Genomic DNA, 23,784 nt, shown 5'->3' on the forward strand with positions numbered 1-23,784 from the left:
ACGGATTTAATCGGATCGTAAATAGAATCGTAATCGAATCGCACAAAGAATCGTATTGTGTAGATTGGGTTTTAGACTTGTTTTTAGACCTGGTCTAACATTCAGTATTTACACAATTCAAAAAGGCAAATAAGGAGTAACCACACTCACTTTTTCGGACAGAGATTAGACCGGCTGGTTTCTTGTCGGTAAAGTAATTCTGTGGGGATGGAACCATTTGAATTAATTATGCAGGAGTTTAATTGTATGCAGAGGAGAGCTCAGAGGATAAGGATGTCAGTCATAGCTACTTGTTTGTGAATTGCATCTTTTGATCATTTCCGCTGCTTTACCCACCTAATTACCAAATGGTTTAGACCAGGGCTAAAACATTTGGTAATGGTGAGTTCCCCTTTGATGCAACTGACCAAACCATCAGTAGACAAGTCTAAACTGCTTAGTGAATTGAGGCCAATGCAGAGTTACCATGAAGCAAGGAAGGTTTGCCTTTATGGATCATTATTAGCTGCGTCTTGTAACAATTTTAATGAAATAAAATAGCTTGTGATGCTGTCTTATGTTGGATGAAAGCAAGAGACAGCACAACTGGGAACATGAGCAGATTTCACTCTAGCAATACCCACAGCTCATTAGTAAACGGAACTTAGGAATAAAATAAGCAGCACTCACTTTTCCAGCATCAGTGATTTTGTGTTCCTCACTGGTGGGCTCGGGTGGAGGAGGAGAGGGCGGGGCATCACTTTGTACCTGGGGAGCTGCTCCAGCTTCTGGGGGATCTTGCTGGATTGTCTTCTGAAAGGGAAACCCAGGCACAAAGAGATGTGACCAGAGGGGCAAAGAGAAGAGTCAGTACAATGTATCCAGAAACAATAGGACTCGCACTAAGGCAGGGTTCACACATTGCGGAAATCTGAACTTTTTTGCACATTAAAATTCAGTTGTGTGAAATTTTTTGCATGCGTTTTAACAGAACAGCTAATGAAGGTCAATGGGAAATCACATGTGATATGCAAATTTAATAAAAACGTTTATCAAAATGCAATGAAACCTAAAAAAACGGACAGTAAATACAGCCTATGTAATTAATAGGATGCATTTACACTGTCAAACAGAAGACAAGTGCCCAACACAATCGTCTTGGGGTGATAAGTGCGCTCCTCCGGCAATGACTTTTAACTCTAAAATTCACTGTTTCTAAAATTACCAATCCAAGTCTGAGTGCCTGGTGCGCTTCTAATCAACAGGGGTGTATGCCCTTAAATGGATAATATGAACAGTAGATAATAGCGCTCAACAGGTCTTTCGTATCACTCACTGGTACTGGTTGCTCAGTATCCACTAATGATGTACATTTATACTGCACAACCAGTGGTAAGCACAGGTCCTTATTTGTACAGCAGTTTACCCTAGGCATATACACATCAACATTAAAACTTTACAAAATGTATGGTCCTAGTGTCAGAGTCCCAGCCTCACACAGATATAACCTAAGAATATTAGTCCCAATATGTACTGGACCCTTTTCCTGGGCTCCAGTCCTCAATGGTATCTCTTCATAACCACATTCAGCAAGTTTAAGTGAAAGTCCTAGTTTCCATGTCCCAGAAAGGAGAATTATCGATATTGAGATAAAAATTCTACAGCAGTATGTTCAATCCTCATAAAAGCATTAATTCTGCTCACCGACTCGAATTGCCAATCACAACAGTTGGCTTTTAACGTATTTGGCCCAGCCTGTCAGATACTTCCGATCCTCCTCTGCTCCAGCCGTTTTCCCGTTAGGCATACAAAAATAAAATAAGCTTCTATGGTGTAGTAAGTTTGGGAATTATCACCCTGGTGCACCTCACGCAAACTACTTTGCAAACTACCTCAATTTCTGCCACATGCAGGAGCTATTCTGATGTTATCCTAGCCTCTTACCGCATATTATGGCTGACCCAATCTGACCAGCGTGCTCGTTTGTTCAACACCTTTTCCCTTCTCCTCATCCAAAACGCAGCAAGCACCTTAGACTCAAACAAACAGTGGCAATAGTGTAATACTGTTTATTCCAGATAAAAACGCCTTAAAATTGCACTTACAATGTTCCAGATAAAAATGCGCATATCAGTACACTCCACGTGGATTGGCGGAGCCTAACACGGAAGGAGACGCCAATCCACGTGGAGTGTACTGATATGCGCATTTTTATCTGGAACATTGTAAGTGCAATTTTTAAGCGTTTTTATCTGGAATAAACAGTATTACACTATTGCCACTGTTTGTTTGAGTCTAAGGTGCTTGCTGCGTTTTGGATGAGGAGAAGGGAAAAGGTGTTGAACAAACGAGCACGCTGGTCAGATTGGGTCAGCCAGAATATGTGGTAAGAGGCTAGGATAACATCAGAATAGCTCTTGCATGTGGCAGAAATTGAGGTGCTGGGTCACGATAAGTAGTTTGCGTGAGGTGCACCAGGGTGATAATTCCCAAATTTACTACACCATAGAAGCTTATTTTATTTTTGCATGCCTAACGGGAAAACGGCTGGAGGAGAGGAGGATCGGAAGTATCTGACAGGCTGGGCCAAATACGCTGGGCAATTCGAGTCGGTGAGCAGAATTAATGCTTTTATGAGGATTGAACATACTGCTGTAGAATTTTTATCTCAATATCGATAATTCTCCTTTCTGGGACATGGAAACTAGGACTTTCACTTAAACTTGCTGAATGTGGTTATGAAGAGATACCATTGAGGACTGGAGCCCAGGAAAAGGGTCCAGTACATATTGGGACTAATATTCTTAGGTTATATCTGTGTGAGGCTGGGACTCTGACACTAGGACCATACATTTTGTAAAGTTTTAATGTTGATGTGTATATGCCTAGGGTAAACTGCTGTACAAATAAGGACCTGTGCCCAACACAATCGCCAGAAAGCAAATGCAGAGTCCTGACCTGCTGCATTTTTTCCCCAGCCCGACGGTAAGCACATTGTAAACTGTGCAGTGGACCCATTACCACTAAACAACAACTTCCTGCCACATGCAAGGTTGTGAAGTCAGGGCAATTTTAGGTGCCTGGAGTCAGAGTCAATGGTTTCATAAACTGAGAAGTCGGATGATTTTTGTACCAAATCCATAGCCCTGGTAAGTATTAGACTAAGGGGTCGGCGTCATTTTGAGTACCTGGAGTCAGGGCTGTGGAGTCGGTCCAAAAATCCACCGACTCCGACTCCTCAGTTTAGGATTCCACCGACTCCGACTCCGACTCCACGACTCCGACTCCTCTAATTTGCATATTACAATTTTGTTGATTAAAAGTATGTAACATGAAATTCGTCTCTTAACTGCCAATGCTTAGGAATTTTACAAGACAACTGAAGTGAGAAGGATATGTAGACTACTATATTTATTCCCTTTAGACTAAAACTAGTCCTTGGTAAGAGTACTTGTAAAAGGTACAAACCGGAACAAAGAACATCTATCAGGCCCTAGGCAATGTAAGTGTGGGTACATGTAAGAATGATGTGCAGGTATTCTGCAGGGGAATGAGGAGATTGTAAACAGACAACACCTCTGTGTTCAATGTGCACAGCATTCTCAGTGGATTCCCTGCAGCTCTGTGGGGAGTGCATATGTAGAGTATAGTACTACTGTGTAACAAAGTAAACCTGAGACAGATGAAATTAAAGTTTTATACATAACTGGGGCTTCCTCCAGCCGCCTTCAGGATAATCAGTCCCTCGTTGTCCTCCTCCACCACCTGGATCTTCTGCTATGAGTCCAGGTACTTGAGCCAGTCAAGCGTAGTGCACATGCACACACTCCGCCGCCAGGAGCATACTACACCTGTGCAGCACTATTGCGCAGGTGCAGAATGTTCCTGGCTGTGGGAGCGGCATGCGGCCGGACAGCGCTGACTGGCTGAATTACCAGGACTCATAGCAGAAGATCCGGGTGGTGGAAGACAGTGAGGGACTGATTAGCCTGAAGGGGGCTGGAGGAAGCCCCAGGTATGTATAAAACTTTACTTTTCACCCGTCTCAGTTTCCCTTTAATTTGTAGTCACCAAACCAAATTTTAATAACATATCAAATTATTTGATTTCATCAGCAAAGGGAGTGCATACATTTGCATAAATCAGCATCAATGCAGAATTATTTCCATCTCGTTGACCATCTCTATATAGTGACATGGCTAACCATCAGGCTTTATACTTACAGCATAGATGTTATTTAGTGTATATAAGAGATTCCTGTGTACACATCATATATACAGTCACAATCAGATATGTATATCTGACTTGAAAAATACGGGGACTGCTTTATTGAAGCAGCACAAGTAACTAATTTTGATTGGTTTATTTCATTTTTGTAGACTAAGCACAGCTATTACTGTATATATACTGTATATATACATTATTTTTAATGACTATTATCTGAGAAATAGAACATTTTATCATATTTTCTATTTTAATTACAGTTACAAATTCATTAGGAGTCGGAGTCGGAGTCGGTGCATTTTTTCCCGACTCCGACTCCAGGCACCCAAAATTGCCCGACTCCACGACTCCGACTCCACGACTCCGACTCCGACTCCACAGCCCTGCCTGGAGTTGAGGTTTCATAAACGGAGGAGTCGGAGTTGGATAATTTTTGTCCCGACTCCCACAGCCCTGGCCACATGGAGGGGAGGGGGAAGAGAAAAATAAAAAAAAGGGAGAAGAAAAAAAACCCAAAAAGCTCACCTGTCCCGTGGAAATTTGATGCTGTTCCGGTTCGTCAGCCACTTGTCCCAGAGACCATTAAACATAGCGCTTCCTGTTTGCACAAGAACAAACAGGAATCCTCTTGCAACAGCAAAATTCTCACCAGCTCATGTAGACCAATGAGAATCCTCCCCCATTGCGAGGTAGGATTTTTTTTTTTTTAATAAACAAACCAACCAACCAACCAACAGGAAGCCACACTTCAGACGTGTGGCGATACTGCGGATGGCAGGAGAAGCGGTGGAAGTACCAGCAGATGGGTGGCGAATGTGACACGAGACCAGCGCATTCACTCAGGATGAGTTCGTATCCTGAGCGGAAGTGCTTACAGCGCCATTTACACATATCCTGCATTTGGGTCAAAGTATGAACCCACCCCACAGTTTTTTTTTTCCCATGCATGTGAAAATGAGATTAGAAGTGCGAGTCTCAAATTGACTTCCATGAGCTGTGCAGAAAACAAGTTTTCACAAAACACACACGATTTTTAGTAAGTGTGAACCCTGCCTAAAGATGCCCACATGCACACACCATACATATTTTTTTTTCCTTCAGAGCCTTTAAATTCAATTGCATTGTTTGAAAACTTCCAGCGCGACCAACAGATAAATGAACCGGGGGAGGAAAAATGGAAAGAAGAAGAAAAAAAAAAAAAAAAAAAAAAAAAAAAAAGGGGGGGGGGGGGGGGGGGGGGAAGAGAGGAGGAATTGATATTCTGTACAATACAGTAGGCTCATTAATTTGACATTCATTTATTGACCAGAAGAAAAAACCCACAGGAGACAAGCCTGTCGGCTGTGACGCAGTAGTGGCTTTCCGTTCGGGCTCAGACGGAAATAGTTGAGCTCAATCGGTTCTGCTCTACTGCGCAGGATCGCGGTAAGTACATATGCACCTCCTATGTAGTTGTGGGTTTCAGGCGCCGCAATGGAAGAGGCCCGGGGAAGCCTCATTAGGATGCAAAGGCTTCCCTGAGGTAAAGTACGCTCCAAGTGGTTGTTTTTTTTTTAATCAAAGACTTTCTTTAAAAAGGACAACCAAGGTGACACGTGACATGATGAGATGGATGGTTTATACAAATGACTATGATGTGTGTTCCCCCCCCCCCCCCCCCTACACACAAAAAAAAAAAAAAGTTAAAAATCAGGTATGCAAGTGACAGTTTCTGTCCGGGTCGGGAGATAGCTCAGCCCTCACTGATAAGGAATTACAGCCATAAAAAACCTGTCATTAAATGGCTTCACAGAACAGGAAAGAGATAAAAATGATCAATAGTTCATAGATTTGAGCTCTGCCATACTTCAATGAAGGTATCATTGAGCAGAGGATGAAATCATAAAAAAAAAAAAAAAAAAAAAAAAAAAAAAAAAGGATTTAAATATAAAACAATGTAATTTTTAGGAGAAGGAGAGTTGATATTGCTTATCTCAATTTATTTTCGCCTCAGATGTCCTTTAACGGGAACCTAAACTGAGAAGGATATGGATTTTTCCTTTTAAAATACTACCAGTTGCCTGACTCTCCTGCTGATCCTGTGTCTAAGGGCTCTTTCACATCAGAGCTGGCGTTGGAGAACGCTCAACGCATACGTTTTGTTGTATGTGTTTTAATGCGTTTTGATATGCGTTGCACTGCAGTTAGTGTGCGTTTTTAATGCGTTTTCAATGCGTTACAGAACATAGGAAAAACGCAGGTAATTTTTTTTACTTTTTTAGTTTTCAACCTTCTACTACGTTCCTCTGTTACATTCTGGGATTGTATGCCTGTGTCGAAAACGTATTTAAAACGCGCATAGCTTGCGCTTCACATTGACTAACATTGTAACATGTAACGCTAGCGTTGGCCGAAAAACTGCTCCCGGGTGCGTCGTACCGCACCGCACAAAAACGCTGCATTATATGTGAAAGCTAAAATGAAAGTCTACGAACTTTCATTTTACCTTGGGTAACGCAAACTATACCCGTTGCGTCAGAATGCTCAAAATCTGCGAAGATGTGAAAGAGCCCTAATACTTTTAGCCACAGCCCCTGAACAAGCATGCAGATCAGGTGCTCTGAAGTCAGACTGGATTAGCTGCATGCTTGTTTCAGGTCTGTGATTCAGCCACTACTGCACTTAACCACCTTAGCGGTATGGACGAGCTCAGCTCGTCCATTACCGCCAGAGGGTGCCGCTCAGGCCCTGCTGGGCCGATTTTGATGAAATAAAGTGCAGCACACGCAGCCGGCACTTTGCCAGCCGCGTGTGCTGCCTGATCGCCGCCGCTCTGCGGCGATCCACCACGAGCAGCGGCGAAAGAGGGTCCCCCCAGCCGCCTGAGCCCTGCGCAGCCGGAACAAATAGTTCCGGCCAGCGCTAAGGGCTGGATCGGAGGCGGCTGACGTCACGACGTCGGCTGACGTCCATGACGTCACTCCCCTCGTCGCCATGGCGGCCTTCCGTGTTACTTTTGGCCGCCGGAGGCGATCAGAAGAACGCCTCCGGAGCGCCCTCTAGTGGGCTTTCATGCAGCCAACTTTCAGTTGGCTGCATGAAATAGTTTTTTTTTTTTATTTAAAAAAAACCCTCCCGCAGCCGCCCTGGCGATCTTAATAGAACGCCAGGGTGGTTAAAGAGATCAGCAGGGCTGCCAGGCAACTGCTATTGTTTATAAGGAAACATCCATATCCCTCTCAGTTTAGGTTCCCTTTAACCAGAGCAATTTTCACCTCCCATTCATTCGCTAATCACTATCACTTCTTAACACAATTTATTGATCTATATCTTGTTTTTACTGCCACTAATTAGGCTTTCTTTGGGTGGTACATTTTGCTAAGAATTATTTTTTTTATAAATACATTTTAACAGGATTAATAAGAAAAAAATGGAATAAATTCATTTCTCAGTTTTCGTCCATTATAGCTTTAAAATAATCCACACTTCCATAATTAAAACCTATGTATTTTATTTGCCCGTTTGTCTCGGTTATGACACCATTTAAATTTTGTCCCTATCACAATGTATGGCGCCAATATTTTATTTGGAAATAAAGGAGCATTGTTTCCGTTTTGCGTCCATCACGATTTACAAGCTTATAATTTAAAAAATGTTCGTAGTATACCCCCTTCAAATGCATATTTAAAAAGTTCAGACCCTTTTCTATTTAGGTTTTTTTTTATTGTAATTTTTTTGGGTAATATTTTGGTGTGGGAAATAAACAGTTAATTTTTAATATTATGTGTAAATTGTAATGTAAAAAAATATGTAGATGTAGTTTTACTATTTGGCCACAAGATGGCCACCTTGAGTTTTTTTCTCCTTGTGCTTTGCTAACCAGAAGCACAAGGGGGACGCGGAAAATGTTATTGGCAGAAAGACTGAAGCCTCTAGTAAGAGCGCTTCAGTTTTTCTACTGTGTTCCCGTTCACTGATCCCAGGGCTACCAGGGGGCAGCACGGGGGCACGCCCGCGATCGCGCCTAGTGCGGCACCGCAGCAGAGCAGCCACCTGGAAGTGAGCATCATGTCCGGGTGGCTGAAAGTGTTAAAGCAGACCTGAAGATAGTTTTAAATAAAAGATTTTCACTTACCTGGGGCTTCTGCAGCCGTCCTGTTCCCCCGCCGACCGGGAACAATCCTCCGGTCCCCCGCCACCGTATCGGCAGTTGCCATCCAGTGCGCCTGCGTGCATCCTCACTCCCATTCACATTGCTGGGAGAGTCCTGAGCAGGATGAGGTTCTCTTGTACTGCGCAGGACTTTCGCAGCGACGTGAGTGGGAACCAGTATACAGGCGGCGCAGTGGCAGTCGACTTACAGGTTGCAACTCCGAAACTGTGACGCAGCAGGGACAGGATCATTGAGGACCGGCGTGGGCACAGGGCAGCTGAAGGAGGCTGGCAGAAGCCCCAGGTAAGTGAAAATCTTTAAAACTATCTTCAGGTCTGCATTAAAAAATTTTCCCCACAAAAAAAAAAAAATAAAAAAAATAAAAATAAATAAAATAAGCCACACAGCACACAAGCTAATATCATGGGATACAAGGTGTTCTGGATATCCATAGAACAATACTTACATCCTCTTCTATAGAGTCCGCTGTTTCCAGGTTTTTAGTGTCTTGTGGGCTACCCACAATCTCCCCATTCATATCTTCTATTTCCACCTTCTCGACCACAGAGGCTGTGGAGACACTGAAAATCCCATTCGTATTCACACGAACCTTCACTTTTACTTTGGCCTTTTCTCCATCTTTTGAGGGAGAAATGTTCTGAACATAAAACTGTCCTGTTAAAAAAAAAAAATGTAAACCAGTTTCACAAATAGGCTATAGGCTAGATACTAAACCTATTGCAATAGTAGCACCAGTACATACACTGCTACAGCTGAGAGTATAAACACAGCCTTAATCAGGAAGTCAGCCTTCCTCGAGAGCTCCTGATGTACTTTCAGCATAGTCTTTGCAAGAAGTACTAAAATGACCCGTTTGTAAAACAAATCTAGTGCGATTACAGATTCCCTAGTTATTTAAACACCATTAAAGAGGAGCTGTTAGGTATAAGGTCTCAGAGAAAATAAACACATATATCAGTAGCTAAAGATTGGCTGTACTTACATTACATATGCATTTCACTGTCCACGTTTGGATTTCACAGAATTTGTATATAGTATATGCAGAGATAGATGCTCCTGACAGCTCATGGCAGGCTCCATGTTTTTCTGTCAAATGTGTCGTCATGTCCTGCCTGCTTCCTGATCACAGAAAAGCTCGTACTGAATAACACAGTGTGCAGTGAATATTAATGAGCCATGTGGCTAGGAACAATAGCTGACTCCTGCAGTGTACTCTGCCCTGAGATTTATCAGTGCTACGCGCTGGACTGATTACAAGCTGCTGTAACGTCTCATTAGCAGCCGAGGGGAGGGCCCCAGAATGCTTTGCAGTATAGTATGCGGCTTGCGTCCTCTTGGGTCTATAACAGCTTTGCTGATAAGCACAGATCAAAGGTAAGAGAGATTTTTATCTTCACTAATGCTTTTTGGCTTCCTTCTAAACTGTTTAACACAGGAGAATAGAGGTTTAAATTAGCTTCTGCAGCCTGACAGTTACTCTTTAACAATCTGTTGAGTAGGATCAGCAATAAATGACAGTCTATTGTCCTGGAGCAGGGCACTTACAACTTCTCCCCCATTCATAGAATGAAAACATGCTGCTTTGCATAGCGTCAACCAGCATGGATATAGCAATTGTCCCTGGCTATTTTAGCTGGGTGCTCCACCCAGCTAATTTTGGTGAGCACTCTGCTGTCATCGGCTTACCTCCTTATCCTCCTATGCTGTAAGCACAGTGGTACTGGCCCTGCATTCTTCTATATCGCACCTTACTTGGCTACTTTTCATGCCACCTGGCCAAAAAACACTGTCCTAAACTTTTGGGGGGGGGGAGGGGAGGAGATTCCAGGGTCGGTGGTTTAATAGAATGAGATGTCTGATGATTTTTGTACCGATTCCTCAGCCCTCCGGAATCGGTGTCAAGGAGTCTGAGAAATTTTGGGGTACTTAGAGTCGGTGGTTTCATAAATTGAAGAGTCAAGAGTTGGAGTCGGATTATTTTTGCATCTTGAAAGTGTTTGAGTAGCTTTTATATACCAAGAACTTTGCTTCCTCCAGTGTTCAACATTGATAGTCAATTTACCAAAAAAAAGGCTTTAAAAACGGGAAGAAAAAAAAAAAAAAACAGAAACAAAAAAACAAAACAAAAATAAATAAATACAACTAAATCTTTTCATGTAGAACTTTGAGCTAGTAAATGTACCACAAGTGGAATACGATCCTTATCTGGAACCAATGCTCAAGGAAACAAGGTTAAGGAAAAGAACTTAAAATCGTACATCTACAAAATGGTTTTTCTATGCTGACCTTAGAATAGTTACTGGTTACTCCTTACATGAAACTACAATGCTTATGAAATGCCGTACCTATCTTAGACTCGGGATAAGGGACAAGAGCGGGATCACTATAAAAGGCCTCAATCTGAAATGGACTCTTCCTGTAGAAGGTGAGAACTTTGGAGAAAGGAGCTGCATGGTTCCTGGTGAAGGCTTCATGAATCCTGAAATACAAAACATATTGCACAGATAAGTTTACTGTCCCCCCGAATGACTCGATCTTCCTCCAGGCTGTAGTACTAGTACTCAAGAAATTAAAAAGATTGTGGACCAGAGACAGGAACCTATTCATCCATAAACCTGGACTAGCCAACACAAATAAAATTAGTTTACAGGAATAGAGTGACAGGGCTTATCAGCCTAAAGCTAAATCTCTTTTAGGTTAGCCAATAAATGGCATCATCCTGATTCAAAGCTTCCTGCCAATACAAAGCCACCCCCTGATCCCCAGGTTGATGTGACTGTCTAGCTGGTGCTAGATATTGCCCAAATCCATATATTTATTCAGCTTACCTTTCTGTGTCCTTAAACTGACACCTATAACCTTCAGTCAACTCCCCACCCCCTCCCTGTGCTACACACCAGCAGTAACCCTGGCCTTACCCCAGCTTCACCCTCTGGCTGCTCTAAACTCAACATTGCACCTAACCTCAAAGCAGACCTATCACTAGAAAATTAGAGTCCTACAATCCAAGAAATATGAATACGAAATCAAATATATGAAGCAATGGATCACTTCAGTAGGTGACAAGACAGTGCATAAAACTGAACTTTATACAGCTATGTCTCTCCAACAGATCCCCTCTTCACTGTACCTACTAGATCAGACATGCACACTGGTTCAGTCTAAAGCCCGGTACACATCATGCAATATCCCATCAGATTGATGGGTCGATAAATAATTTCTGACAGATCCAATATCCATCCTTTTTCTCATCACTTCTATGCAAATCGATCAGAAATTAGATTGGATCTGTCGGAAATTATCTACTCGACCCATCTATCTGAAGGGAAAATGCACGGTGTGTACCAGGCTTAAAACCATATCCAGGAGACTGATTGCAGCTGCCCTCCTATCTGGATTAAAGCGCATGTCACAAACCATCTAGGTCTATATAATAATAATAATAATAATAATAATAAACACAGACCAGATAGAAAGACACACACACACACACACACACACACACACACACACACACACACTTCATTGCATTGTGCAAAAGTCATCCCTAAAAAAAGTAATCTCTAAAAACAAGTTGTATAGATTTGTATTGCATAATCTGACTGGTACTCCTAACATAAACCAATACATTACCTAGCACTGCCCCTTGTCCATATTGCAACTCTAAGGGACTTACCCTTCAGCCTCATCTGCTTCTGTGCTCCACTTCAGGGAGATGGGATAAGGTACCACATCTGTCACAGAAAATTCTCGAACTTTAAATGCTGGCGATAGAATTGCACACTAAAAAGAGAGGAAAAAAAACAGTTTTCAGAACTAATGGCTGCCATATGGGAAACACCCTCAGCTCAACCACATCATGACAAAGCCTGGGCCAGATAATTTGTGTCATAAATCTTTTGTATAGTTCTATAGTGCTGGAACATTTTCGCAGGACTTTGTACAGGGAGTAAGCGGCATCACTGTCTCACCATTAGGGATAATCAAAGAGATGCAAATACTTCTAAGGTTATGCAAATCTATACAGTACTACTCACACCAGGGCTCACAACTGAATGCCACTACCGTAATCTAATGCCACTTTTCTGGGGTTGGGTTTGGCAGTAGATAGACTGAGAATGGCTGAGTGCTTCTCCCAGTTCACTATGAAACAGTTTACAGATGCACAATTGGGTAGTTTAGATTCTGATCAGATTTCTAGCAGAAATGAGATTGGATTTTATTCCCGAAGCGATACAAAAATCAGTGCTCCGCCACCCATTTGCTAAAAGACAATTTTAATTACCCCTGAAGTAGGCTTAAAGCCCCATCTACACGATAAGATTATTTAAACGATTCGATTACGATTCTATTTACGATCTGATTAAATCCAACATGTCCGATCGGGATTTGATTCAATTCAATTTGCCATTGTTTTGCAGAGGCAAATCGAATTCCGATCTGACATGTTGACAAGAACAGAGGCGCCAAAAAGGATAAAAACAGTACTTAAAAGGTTTAAAAATTGCTGAGGAGGCAGTGGTGGACTTACCTCCAGCAGGCAGACACAACAAGCTGTGTATTTAAAACAAATTAAATTTATTGGTACACTCCGGGGGGTAGTCGCAACGAGTTTTGCAGGCAGAGCCTGCTTCCTCAGGCAATAGTGAACGGAGTACACAACAGCATTAGGTCCGGGTAACACCTGGCGCCTCGTGTTACCTCGTGTTACGAGGCGCCAGGTGTTACCCGGACCTAATGCTGTTGTGTACTCCGTTCACTATTGCCTGAGGAAGCGGGTTCTGCCTGCGAAACGCGTTGCGACTACCCCCCAGAGTGTACCAATACATTTCATTTGTTCTAAATACACAGCTTGTTGTGTCTGCCTGCTGGAGGTAAGTCCACCACTGCCTCCTCAGCAATTTTTAAACCTTTTAAGTACTGTTTTTATCCTTTTGGCGCCTCTGTTCTTGTCATATTGAATATCCACCCTTGGTGGAGGGGGATACCCCATCTTTTTCCTATCTACAGAGAGCGACTTCTTAATCCTGAGTGAGGACAGGCTAATCTCCTCACCTGCTTATATAGTGGTTACCTGGAGGTAACTCGTGTTTGTGAGTATATCATTGTACTCTTCTTTAATCTTCCCATTACCATAACCTACTAAACTATATTTTGGCTCTCGGTTCTTCTCTTTACAGATCTGACATGTTGGCTTTAATCGAATCGTATAAAGAATCGTATCGTTGGGCTTTAGAATTGTCTTGACATTGCTCATTGTCCTCAAGGTCACCCCCTAGTCGTCTTCATATTTAACGGAATCCTCAAGTTGAACATGCAAACCAGGAAGGTCCCCTAGTGGAAGCATGTGACTTCCATATGACACATATGACTCCCCACACTAACCCAATGATACAATGATCTTTTACCTTTGAGTAGCAAATACACTGAACCCGCTAATTCAGGCTGGACAGATGGCTATGGGTGTACTATTAAGGAGCATTTCTACACACAGGAGAGGCTGGTCAAATACACCTTCGGGAGCCTCTGAAGGATTCAGGACCCGAATATGGGCCGCTCCATACTGCACATGCAGAAGTGCAGACTTGAGGGCTCCCAGAGGCGGTGCAACTTCACTGAGGCACAACGGTGAAACGAGAGGACCAAGAGTTGACAGGGAAGGCTCAGTACCATCCAGAGCCTTCCCTCTCAATAAGCATGTTATTTTATGCTACAGATTTGCTTTAATGGCAGAAGTTCACATTACTATGGATACATTACCTGTAAAGTACATCCTCTTGCAACGGCCTCATCTGCATTCAAGGTAGTGCTGATATCTTTTCCAAAGAACTTGGAAACCCGCTCCTTCACAGCTGGAATACGAGTGGCTCCTCCAACGACTTCCACAGTGCTGATATCTTCAACTCTGAGCTGGATCTGCTCCATTAATGAGCGCAGAGGAACGTCAATTCTTTGTAAGAGGTCAGCACACAGTGCTTCAAACGCAGACCTAACAAACAAAAAACACATGTTCAGACACAGCAGGTACACAGAAGGGGCAGGAAACACTCAAGTACACGTTATTTAACTACCTCAAGACCGCGTCACAGCGATGGGCGTGATCACGGCGGCAGCCCCAAGACCACCTAACGCCAAATGGCGTCAAGTCCTGGGGCCGGCTACTGCAGGAGATCGTAAGCAGATCTCCTGCTTGGGAGGCGGAGCTCCGCCTCGCCTTCAATCTCCGAGCAGCGATCGCCACTCTGGAGACTGTTAGATGGTGAAACCGCCGTCTTTTTACTAAGTACAGCGCTGCGATCTGGAGGGAGAGGATTGAAGGAAAAAAAAAAAAAAAACACATGATCAGACCCCACCAGAGAGCTCTGTTGGTGGGGAGAAAATCCCTACTGTGCGGTGTTGTGCGGCCTTGCAGCTTGGCCTTAAAGCTGCAGTGGCCTATTTTGAACAAAATAGCCTGGTCTTTAGGGGGAGGGGGGGGGGGGGGGGGGGGTTAGCACTGTGGGCCTGAAGTAGTTAAAGAGTATCTCCAGTATACATGACAGAGCCCATCATACCGGCTCTGTCTTAACGCTGCATCAGGATTTCTTACCCGATGATCCGCTGCAATTTAAAAACAGGTGACCCCCCGCACGCCTCCTCCCCAGTTGCGGCCACATTTCCGAAGCTCTTCAGAAACCTCCGCCTGTGTTGCTGTGGCCGGCCCCAGCTCGGCAGTAGTCATTTAGGTTGCAACTGCTAAGCTAGGGGCAGGCAGTGGCAATGCAGTTAGGGGTGGCCAGAGCCTCACACAAATTTGTAAAAACCAGCCACAGCTGCATTTCCAAGGGGGCGGAGCAATCACCTGTATGAATAAATTATGGTGAATCAGGTAAGTAATTAAACTTATGACCCCCCCCCCCCCCCCCCCCCCCCCAGTCCTGCATCATTAAGACAGAGCCTGGCATGACTGTTTGTTAGACACGCAGCTCACCTGTTCATACGTCCAGAGACATCTACATCATTCATGAAGCACTCAATATTCAGAGGAAGATCAGTGCTGTTACTGCTCATCAGCTTCTTCAGCTTCTCACACTCCTGATAGAGACGCAGGACAGCTCGGATTTTGGACTTTACATCCAGCCTATACTTAGTCTTGAACTCCGCACTAAAGTGCTCCACCAACTTCTCATCAAAGTTCCTTCCACCCAAATATGGATCAAACGCACTCCCCAGAACCTAAAGAACAATACTCAGCTAAGTGAGGTGGTTCTCTGACACGAATGTGAGCAGATAAAGGGAAAGTTCTTAGGGCCATACCTTTAGCTTCCCTTTATTGAAGGCACATGCTGTAACCTGGAAGGATGAATGTCCCATATCCACAAAGACTACTATTTTGGGTTTCTCCTCAGTAGCTGGAAGGTCTTGCTTATAAATTCCATAACTCAATGCAACTGAACAAAAAAAAATAACAGTGCAAATTTTATAGAAGGCAAAGCAATGTACTGAGCATAGCAATATCAAGCACTATAAAAAAAAAAAAGTAATAAATTAGCAAAGACGCTAACATTTTTGCAATCTATATTGTAGATCTCGTTCTAAGTCGGTTTTAACAGAACCAGCCTTCAAGCCTGACGACTGTCTACAAGTTTTTAATAGACAGTCAATAAGCAATAACATGCATATCAAGTCTGTATTTCATGTTTGGAATTAGGCCAATCAAAATCAGCTTCTAATGGTGGCCATACACTGGTCAATGTGGCCATCAGATATATCCTCAGATCATTATCGGATTGCATCCCTTCACACACTGCACACAGATTACCAACAGATTCTAGCATGAAATCTACTGCATATCTGTGCACATTGCTTGCTGGTTCCCCTCCCGAGGGCCGTGCAAAGTGTAGTAGCTCAGCTGTCCACCAGCCTGTGTCTTCTCTGCCACCGGGCTCTCATTCCTGTTTATTGTTCCTGGTGCCTGTATAAAACACTAGAAGCCAAACACTAGGGGCAATGTGCCATGTACCTTACATGACCACTAGAGGCATCTAGTGTTTGATTTTAGCATTTACAGGAAGGGATATATGGCAGGGAAAAGAAGATATGGGCTGGTCGATAGAGGAGTGTAGGCTTCGCCACGTACACTGAATTCAAACACTGCTAGTAATGTGCTCCAGATCCCCCACTGAGCAAAATCTTCCATCCATCACAATCTGATTTCTGAGTCAAAGCCATGGAACAAGCACAAGGCTAATCCAGTAAAACCCAAGTTTGAGGACTTGATCTGCTGCATGAGATAAACAGAGGAACACCACGAGCCCCGATAGTGTAGTATGTATTGACAAAGGGGATAATGACAAAGAGTAATAGTTGTTATACTCACAAGCATGGGTCACCAATAGGCAACCACTGTAAAGGCAGGTGGGGGAGATTATCCTGACCCCACTCAGGAACAAGAAGTCGCTCTCTGTAGATAGTAGAAAAGGGTCGCAACCCTCCACCCAGGGTGAATACAATATTATATAGGTGAGAACAGAGTCGCCAAAAGGACGACTGCCCGTGTTGTTTGTTTGACTAGATGCTGTAACTCCTTTCTATTGCCTGAGGAAGCGAGCACTGACCCATGAAACGCGTTGCTTTGTTTTATCTGGAGTTCGTTAATAAATAGACTGAATGTACAGTCGTGTTGTGTCTGCTTGGAGGAGGCAAGTCCACCACTGCCTCCTCTAATTACCAAATTTTTGGCTTTTAAGCTCCTTTAAACCCCCTTTTATCCTTTTGGCGCCTCTGTTCTCTCCTATATAATATTGATCTACTGCATGCGTGTTCAGGGTCTATGGCTTTAAGTATTAGACACACAAGATCAGGAGGACTGCCATGCAACTGGGATTGTTTAAAAGGAAATAAATATGACAGCCTCCATTTCCCTCTCACCTCAGCTTTCCTTCAAAAGGACAACTGAAGCGAGAGGGATAGGTAGGCTGCCATAATTACTTCCTTTTCAGCGATACCAGTTGCCTGGTTCTTCTGCCTCTAATACTTTTAGCCACAGACCCTGAACAAGCATATGCGGATCAGGTGTTTCTGACATTGTCAGAGCTAACAAGATTAACTGCATGCTTGTTTCTGGTGTTATTCAGACACTTCTGCAGCCAAATACGTCAGCGGTGCTGCCAGGCAACTGGTATGATTTAAAAGGAAATATGGCAGCCTTCATATTCTTGTCATCTCAGCTTCCCTTAAAGTAAACATGTTTAGCACAAGATAGAGCTGAGAAAGTGCAACATACTCCATGGAAAGGCCCATGTTAGTTTGTGGAGATAAATAAACTGCATATCTGAGCCTTTCATACCTGCAGTCATGTCATTCATCAGCTTGAGGCAGTTCAACCCAACTATCTGAGCCGAATTCAACACAGACCTCCTTTCAGCATCTGTGAAGTACGAGGGAACCTGCCAAATAAAACAAGTGTTTTTTAAATGTGAGTGTAAAACTATTCCCAATGAAAATACAGGTTATTGTAACAGTTCATTCTATGCTGGCCACACATGGGAGACATTGGAAGCATCCAAACCACCAACTCTTCATGGTCATTGAAAAGTCAAGAGGCTACAAAATAAGAGGATATACTCCCTCCCCCTCCCCCAGCAGATGATGCTAAAAATGTCCAACCTGACCAATCTCTCAAAATACCAGTTTTCTGTATCTTTGTTTTATATCTGCAGCTGGAAAACTTAACAGTGGACTTCCTTCCAATACAATCTTTCTAGGTCCAAAACATGCTCAAATCAACCTCCATATAGCCCTGTATGTGGCCAACATTTAACGCAATCTCATGTTCCTACACTAGTACAATGATACTTGGAGAAGCATCAAGTAAAACCAACTGACACATTTATACTTACTATAACATACCAATAAAATCATCAAAGAAGTGCTAACAAATTACAACAACCTTATAAATGAAAACTGTCTGATTTGCTTGCTATAAAATGGATACCAGTATTAAAAATACTATTTAAAAAAAAAAGATTTAAGCTTAAAGAGGAACTCCAGTGAAAATAATGTAATAAAAAAGTGCTTCATTTTTACAATAATTATGTATAAATGATTTAGTCAGTGTTTGCCCATTGTAAAAGCTTTGAAATCCCCGATTTACATTCTGACATTTATTACATGGCGACATTTTTACTGTTGGCAGGTGATGTAGCTGCTGCATGCTTTTTGGCAGTTGGAAACAACTGTAAACAGCTATTTCCCACAATGCAACAAGATTCACAGACAGGAAACTGCCAGGAGTACCACGGTCCTCAGAGTTTCTTGTGGGAGGGGTTTCACCACAATATCAGTCATACAGTGCCCCCTGATGGTCTTTTTGTGAAAAGGAATAGATTGCTCATGTAAAAGGGGGTATCAGCCACGGATTGGGATAAAGTTCAATTCTTGGTCGGAGTTTCTCTTTAAATACAAGTAATCAGTTATCAAAATTTGAGCTGAAACTGTTAAGGGAGGAGGTAGTTATAGATAGGGAGGCCATTTTCCTTCAAATGTGATGCTAGTTTTCCTATGCAGATATAGATTACACCTATTACAGATGTCCATTTTAATTTATTATCTGTAAATGACTACATTGGACATGTAATAATAAAAAAAAAATTAATGACTGTCCAATCAGCTTGTACTGCCTGAGATAAAAGTCCTGCCCCTTCCCAAACAATGCTCCCTATGGCTTCCCAGTCGATCATGTGATTCTCGTCAGAGCTATAGTAGTCAGCAAGTTTTTCTGTGCGCAGGCGTGTGAAATCTCCACACTTACCGATATGACACAATCAGTGACTGGCTTCTTCAAGTTGCTCTCTGCAGTCTCCTTTAGTTTAGTGAGCAGCATGGCAGTAATCTGCTCTACACTGAACACGTTGCTTTCCTCCATATACATCACCTACAAGAACAAGGCGTACCATCATCACACTCAAGAAAAAAGGCTTGTCGGCAAAAACCTTATAATAAAAAAAAAAAAAAAACCACCCACGGTTGATGCCTCACCTTAATGCCAACTCCACCATTATTGGTTTCAACCAGTTCATAAGCCAAGTTATTCTTCTCCTTCTGGACAAAAGGGTCGCTGAAGGACCGCCCATGAAACTTTTTAAAGTGGTATACTGTGTTTGTAGCATTTGTAATCAACTGGAACAAAAAGGAATGTACATTAGGAGAATGATAGTGTCTTAAAACAATCATAAACCTGGGCAATACAGTAAGGGAGAGGAATAGTTACATGCCCAGCTGATGTACTCTGGTGTTGGCCCACCCACCAATCAGGCATCAGTTGTGACTTCAGGCAATAGTGTGAGCTATAAACGCATTCTGTACAGCTGGATCCCAACACAGCCATTTGTGCAGGAGTCCAGCCCCAGGAAGATTATATTGCAGTCTGCCTATTACAGGCAGCAGGAATTCCAACGCTCACCTCCCTCAATTTTCCTTAAAATGCCAATAATATGACCATTTTAAGAAAGAAAATGATATGCCTACCTGATTCTTAGCTGCAACTCCAATTGTTCTGTTTTTTGCTCCAAAGGACACCACAGCCCTGAGGAAAAAAAAAAAAAAAAAAAAAAAAAAGGGAAATAAGTTTAATTGTACTTTAGCAACATGAAATGGATTTCTGATTTTAAATGATATATGGGATTTACTAAACATGTTCTAATATGGGCAGCGAGCAGACTATAGTACTGGTGGTGCGACTCGCTTTATCTAACATTACATGTGACCAGAGGGTGAAGGAGATGCTCGCTTCTGAAGCTTGATGTTTGCAGCACCAATTACAAGCTCCATTACAATTATCCAGCCTGACTGGCCAACCAGCTGGACTTCATGGATCTAGGCAAGGAACAGAAGAGGGTGCTGGTAACAGATGTAAGACCAAATGATAGCAACATGAGGAAGAAAGCGTATGAGAAGCTGAAGATATACCAGGGCTTGAAAGAGGACGTGGAAATTGAAGGGAAAAGCAGTCCCAAGTAGTGAGGGAAACACTTGGGGCGGTGACTCCTAAGATGGAAGAGTAGCTTTAAAGAGTACCCGAGCCGAAGCTTGGGTACACAACATCAGATACTTACCTAGAGAAAGGGAAGCCTCAGGATCCTATAGAAGCTTCCCTCCCCCTGCTGTGTTGTTACCCATTGCTGAGTGGGCCCAACAGAAGATTAGTGACAATGCATTGTCTCTAATCCTAATGGGGCGGGGCAGCTCTTCCTGCAATAGCTGACCAAGCCCGTCCCCACGCAGTAAGTCAGAGCCGCAGGCTCACACTGCTACTGAGTGACCCCGCATCGAGAAGAAGAGCTGGAGAAGTGCTGAGCTCAACAACAGGGGCAGCGGGGGGAGAAATTGTACAGCTGTAGACACGCATAAAATGCATACCACTATGAGGTGAGAGAAAATTGTTGTTCTACTACATAAACCTACACACACACACACACACACACACACACGTTATAAACAGGTAGTCCCCGGTTAAACAAGATAGGGACTGTAGCTTAATTCTTAACCTGAACCTGTCCATAAGTCAATACGCTGTGCTGTCTCTGTTCCCTGTACCTCCTCTATACCTTCCCCCCATGGCCCCAGTGTCCTGTTTCCTCAAGCCTGCAGTGTCACCACTGTGCTACCTCCTACTGTGTCACCTCTATCCCTGTGTCTCAGTTTAATGCAGCAAAATGTTATTTTACCGGTTTAAAAAAAAAAAAAAATCCTTTAATTGATTTTCTCAAAAATACATGGTCTTTGGAGAAAGAGAGAAAGAGAGAAAGAGAGAGAGAGAAAGAGAAAGAGAAAGAGAAAGAGAAAGAAAGAGAAAGAGAAAGAGAGAGAGAGAGAGAGAGAGAGAGAGAAAGAGAAAGAGAAAAAAAAAAAAAAAAAGTTCCCACAGAATCAAATTTTCTGGCCGTTTGTGTATTGGCGGGTCGTTCATAAGTCGGGGACTACCTGTACATAAAAACCGTGGGACACCTAATTATGCTACGAGGATGTATGCATCTAGGTTGACAGTTTATACAGTATAACATACATTTGCTCATTGTGCACAGGCTGGCTGCAGCACCATTTTGTTATTCCATTTTAAGCACAATAGAATTTCCAGTGAGAGAATACATTTTCAGGCAGCCAGTGAAAAGAAAGGCAGGAGACCTCAACAATAACAGGTCATTCTTTCAAAGGATGACTGGCTTTTGGGAAGCCATATGATGTAAGCAAATAGTTCTAAGACCGTTCCTTATGGACCCCAGGTTACTATTAAAACGCAGGCACAAGTCTTCAGTACGGAGCTGCTATTAAAGTGTTTGAACAGTTTCCTAAGGTTTTCCCAACTTTCTCCTGCATAAAAAAAAAAAAAAAAAAAAAAAAAAAAAAAAAAAAAAAAACATAGCCTGAAGGTAACAAAGTGAAGTTTGCAAAGTAAAAAGAAAGAACTGAAGGTTATACAAAAAGTGAAAACAGTCAATTTTCTGAAGGCCCAGAAAATAAGATCGATTAGACAGGTCTCCAGAAAAGAGGTGTTAAAATACAGGTACAGACAGGCAGTGTGTACTGCTCAATGGAGAGGGGAGGAGGGACAACTGGCAGGGAATGAGTGAGTAGCATGTTGCTGGGCAAATAAGCTAGATTCTCAGCCAAGAAGGTACCAAACTGCTGTCACAGCCAGATAATTCAGCATGTGTAGAAGGCTGATTAATGCCACCATGCAATTTTCCATAAGATCGATAGGTTGAATTGATAATTTTCTACTTTCATCTGAGGAACAGTGCAAAAATTAAACATCTTATTCCCCCAGATTATCTTCCAACCCTAGTTCACGCCTTCATCGCATCACGGCTGGACTACGGCAATGCCCTCTATGCAGGCCTCCCAATCAATGACCTATACCGCCTGCAATTAGTACAGAATTATGCTGCCAGATTACTAACAAACCAGCCTCGCCACTGTCTCAGATTCTTCACTCACTGCACTGGCTACCTGTAAAATGGAGACTACTCTTCAAGATTGGACAGTTGACATTCAAATCCCTACAGTTTGGACCCTGGATACATGAAGGACTTGCTGAAACTGCACACACACACACACACACACACACACACACACACACGCACACACACACACACACCTCACAACCTCAGATCAGCAGGATCCATAAAGTTGGTCACTCCCAGAGTGCACCTCAAAACCTTTGGAGCCAGAGCTTTCTGTCATACTGCCCCTACCCTTTGGGATTCCCTACCACACCCAGTAAAGATAGCCCCATCCCTAGTCAAATCCAGATTGGGGGTGGGGTGGTGGATGTGGGAGTAGGGAAGCATCTGATGCGCAACTTAATTACTCTGTGGAGCTTTTACTTCCCAAGTGACCCACCGTGGAGCCATAGCCTTGCATATATGGAAGCCAACATCACCTGAAAACAGGTGACTGTAAGATGGATTTAACAGCTATGTGAACCTAATATGCTATAGGTATAGGTGGCCAGAGTTCCCCAGTATAGTTGAACAAAGGGCACCATACCCCAGTACAAGGTGGCTAGAAATTGCGCAACCCCAAGCCACACTCTGGATTCCCGTCCGGGAGGTTAAGGGACATTGACTTTCATATTCAAAAAAGACAACTTTACTTACGGTAACGTCTTTTCCAGTAGTCAGAAGGACAGCACCCCTGGATGAGACTTGTCTCCCTCCCCATCGTGGACAGGAACTGCAAAAGAAAGATTTGCATAACAAATAGGCAGCCATATATAAGCTACTAGCTTACCCTCAGTACTTCAGTTAATACAAAAGATGACACGGACCGGTATAAATGCCTACTTACATAATTATTATTCCACCCAAAAATAGGGCGGGTTGCAGGGGTGCTGTCCTTCTGACTACTGGAAAAGACGTTACCGTAAGTAAAGTTGTCTTTCCCAGAACGTCATTGGACAGCACCCCTGGATGAGACGATGTACCAGATATGAGATCTAGGGCGGGACCACTGCCTGCAGTACTTTTCTTCCAAAAGACAAATCTGCTGCGGCTGAGATGTTTAGGCGATAATGCCTCACAAAGGTATTGTGACTTGACCAGGTAGCAGCTCTGCATATCTGTTCTATTGATGCCCCTGACCTCTCTGCCCAGGAAGTCGATATTCCTCTTGTAGAATGAGCTCTAATTGAAGACCCTAACTGCTTCCCTTGAGCTTGATATGCCAATGTAATAGCCTGTCTGATCCATCGTGCTAGAGTCGTTTTGGACGCCTTGTTGCCTCTTTGTTTCCCAGCAAATAGAACGAACATTGCGTCAGTTTTTCTCCATGGACCTGTTCTCTCCATATATTGTATAAGACATCTCCTTACATCCAGGCAATGAAGTCTCTTTTCCTTGTCATTGTTAGGATTCTCACAAAAGGAAGGAAGGAAGATTTCTTGATTC

General features: G+C 43.0%; 1 protein-coding gene across 1 annotated transcript in view; it reads right to left on the bottom strand.

Annotated features, from left to right (window-relative positions):
* HSPH1 (heat shock protein family H (Hsp110) member 1) overlaps nt 1-23,784 on the bottom strand; it is a 61,253-nt gene that overhangs the window by 16,282 nt on the left and 21,187 nt on the right. The window contains exons 2-12 of the mRNA XM_068267034.1: nt 19,865-19,922; nt 19,376-19,516; nt 19,149-19,271; nt 17,685-17,784; nt 15,653-15,786; nt 15,327-15,571; nt 14,117-14,345; nt 12,033-12,139; nt 10,702-10,835; nt 8,802-9,010; nt 670-792 (exon numbers count right to left, since the gene is read on the bottom strand). Coding sequence (XP_068123135.1) covers nt 670-792; nt 8,802-9,010; nt 10,702-10,835; nt 12,033-12,139; nt 14,117-14,345; nt 15,327-15,571; nt 15,653-15,786; nt 17,685-17,784; nt 19,149-19,271; nt 19,376-19,516; nt 19,865-19,922 — 1,603 coding nt within the window. The remainder of the gene's footprint in view (nt 1-669; nt 793-8,801; nt 9,011-10,701; nt 10,836-12,032; nt 12,140-14,116; nt 14,346-15,326; nt 15,572-15,652; nt 15,787-17,684; nt 17,785-19,148; nt 19,272-19,375; nt 19,517-19,864; nt 19,923-23,784) is intronic.

Source organism: Hyperolius riggenbachi, chromosome 2 (assembly GCF_040937935.1).
Source record: "Hyperolius riggenbachi isolate aHypRig1 chromosome 2, aHypRig1.pri, whole genome shotgun sequence".
Lineage (NCBI taxonomy): Eukaryota > Metazoa > Chordata > Amphibia > Anura > Hyperoliidae > Hyperolius > Hyperolius riggenbachi.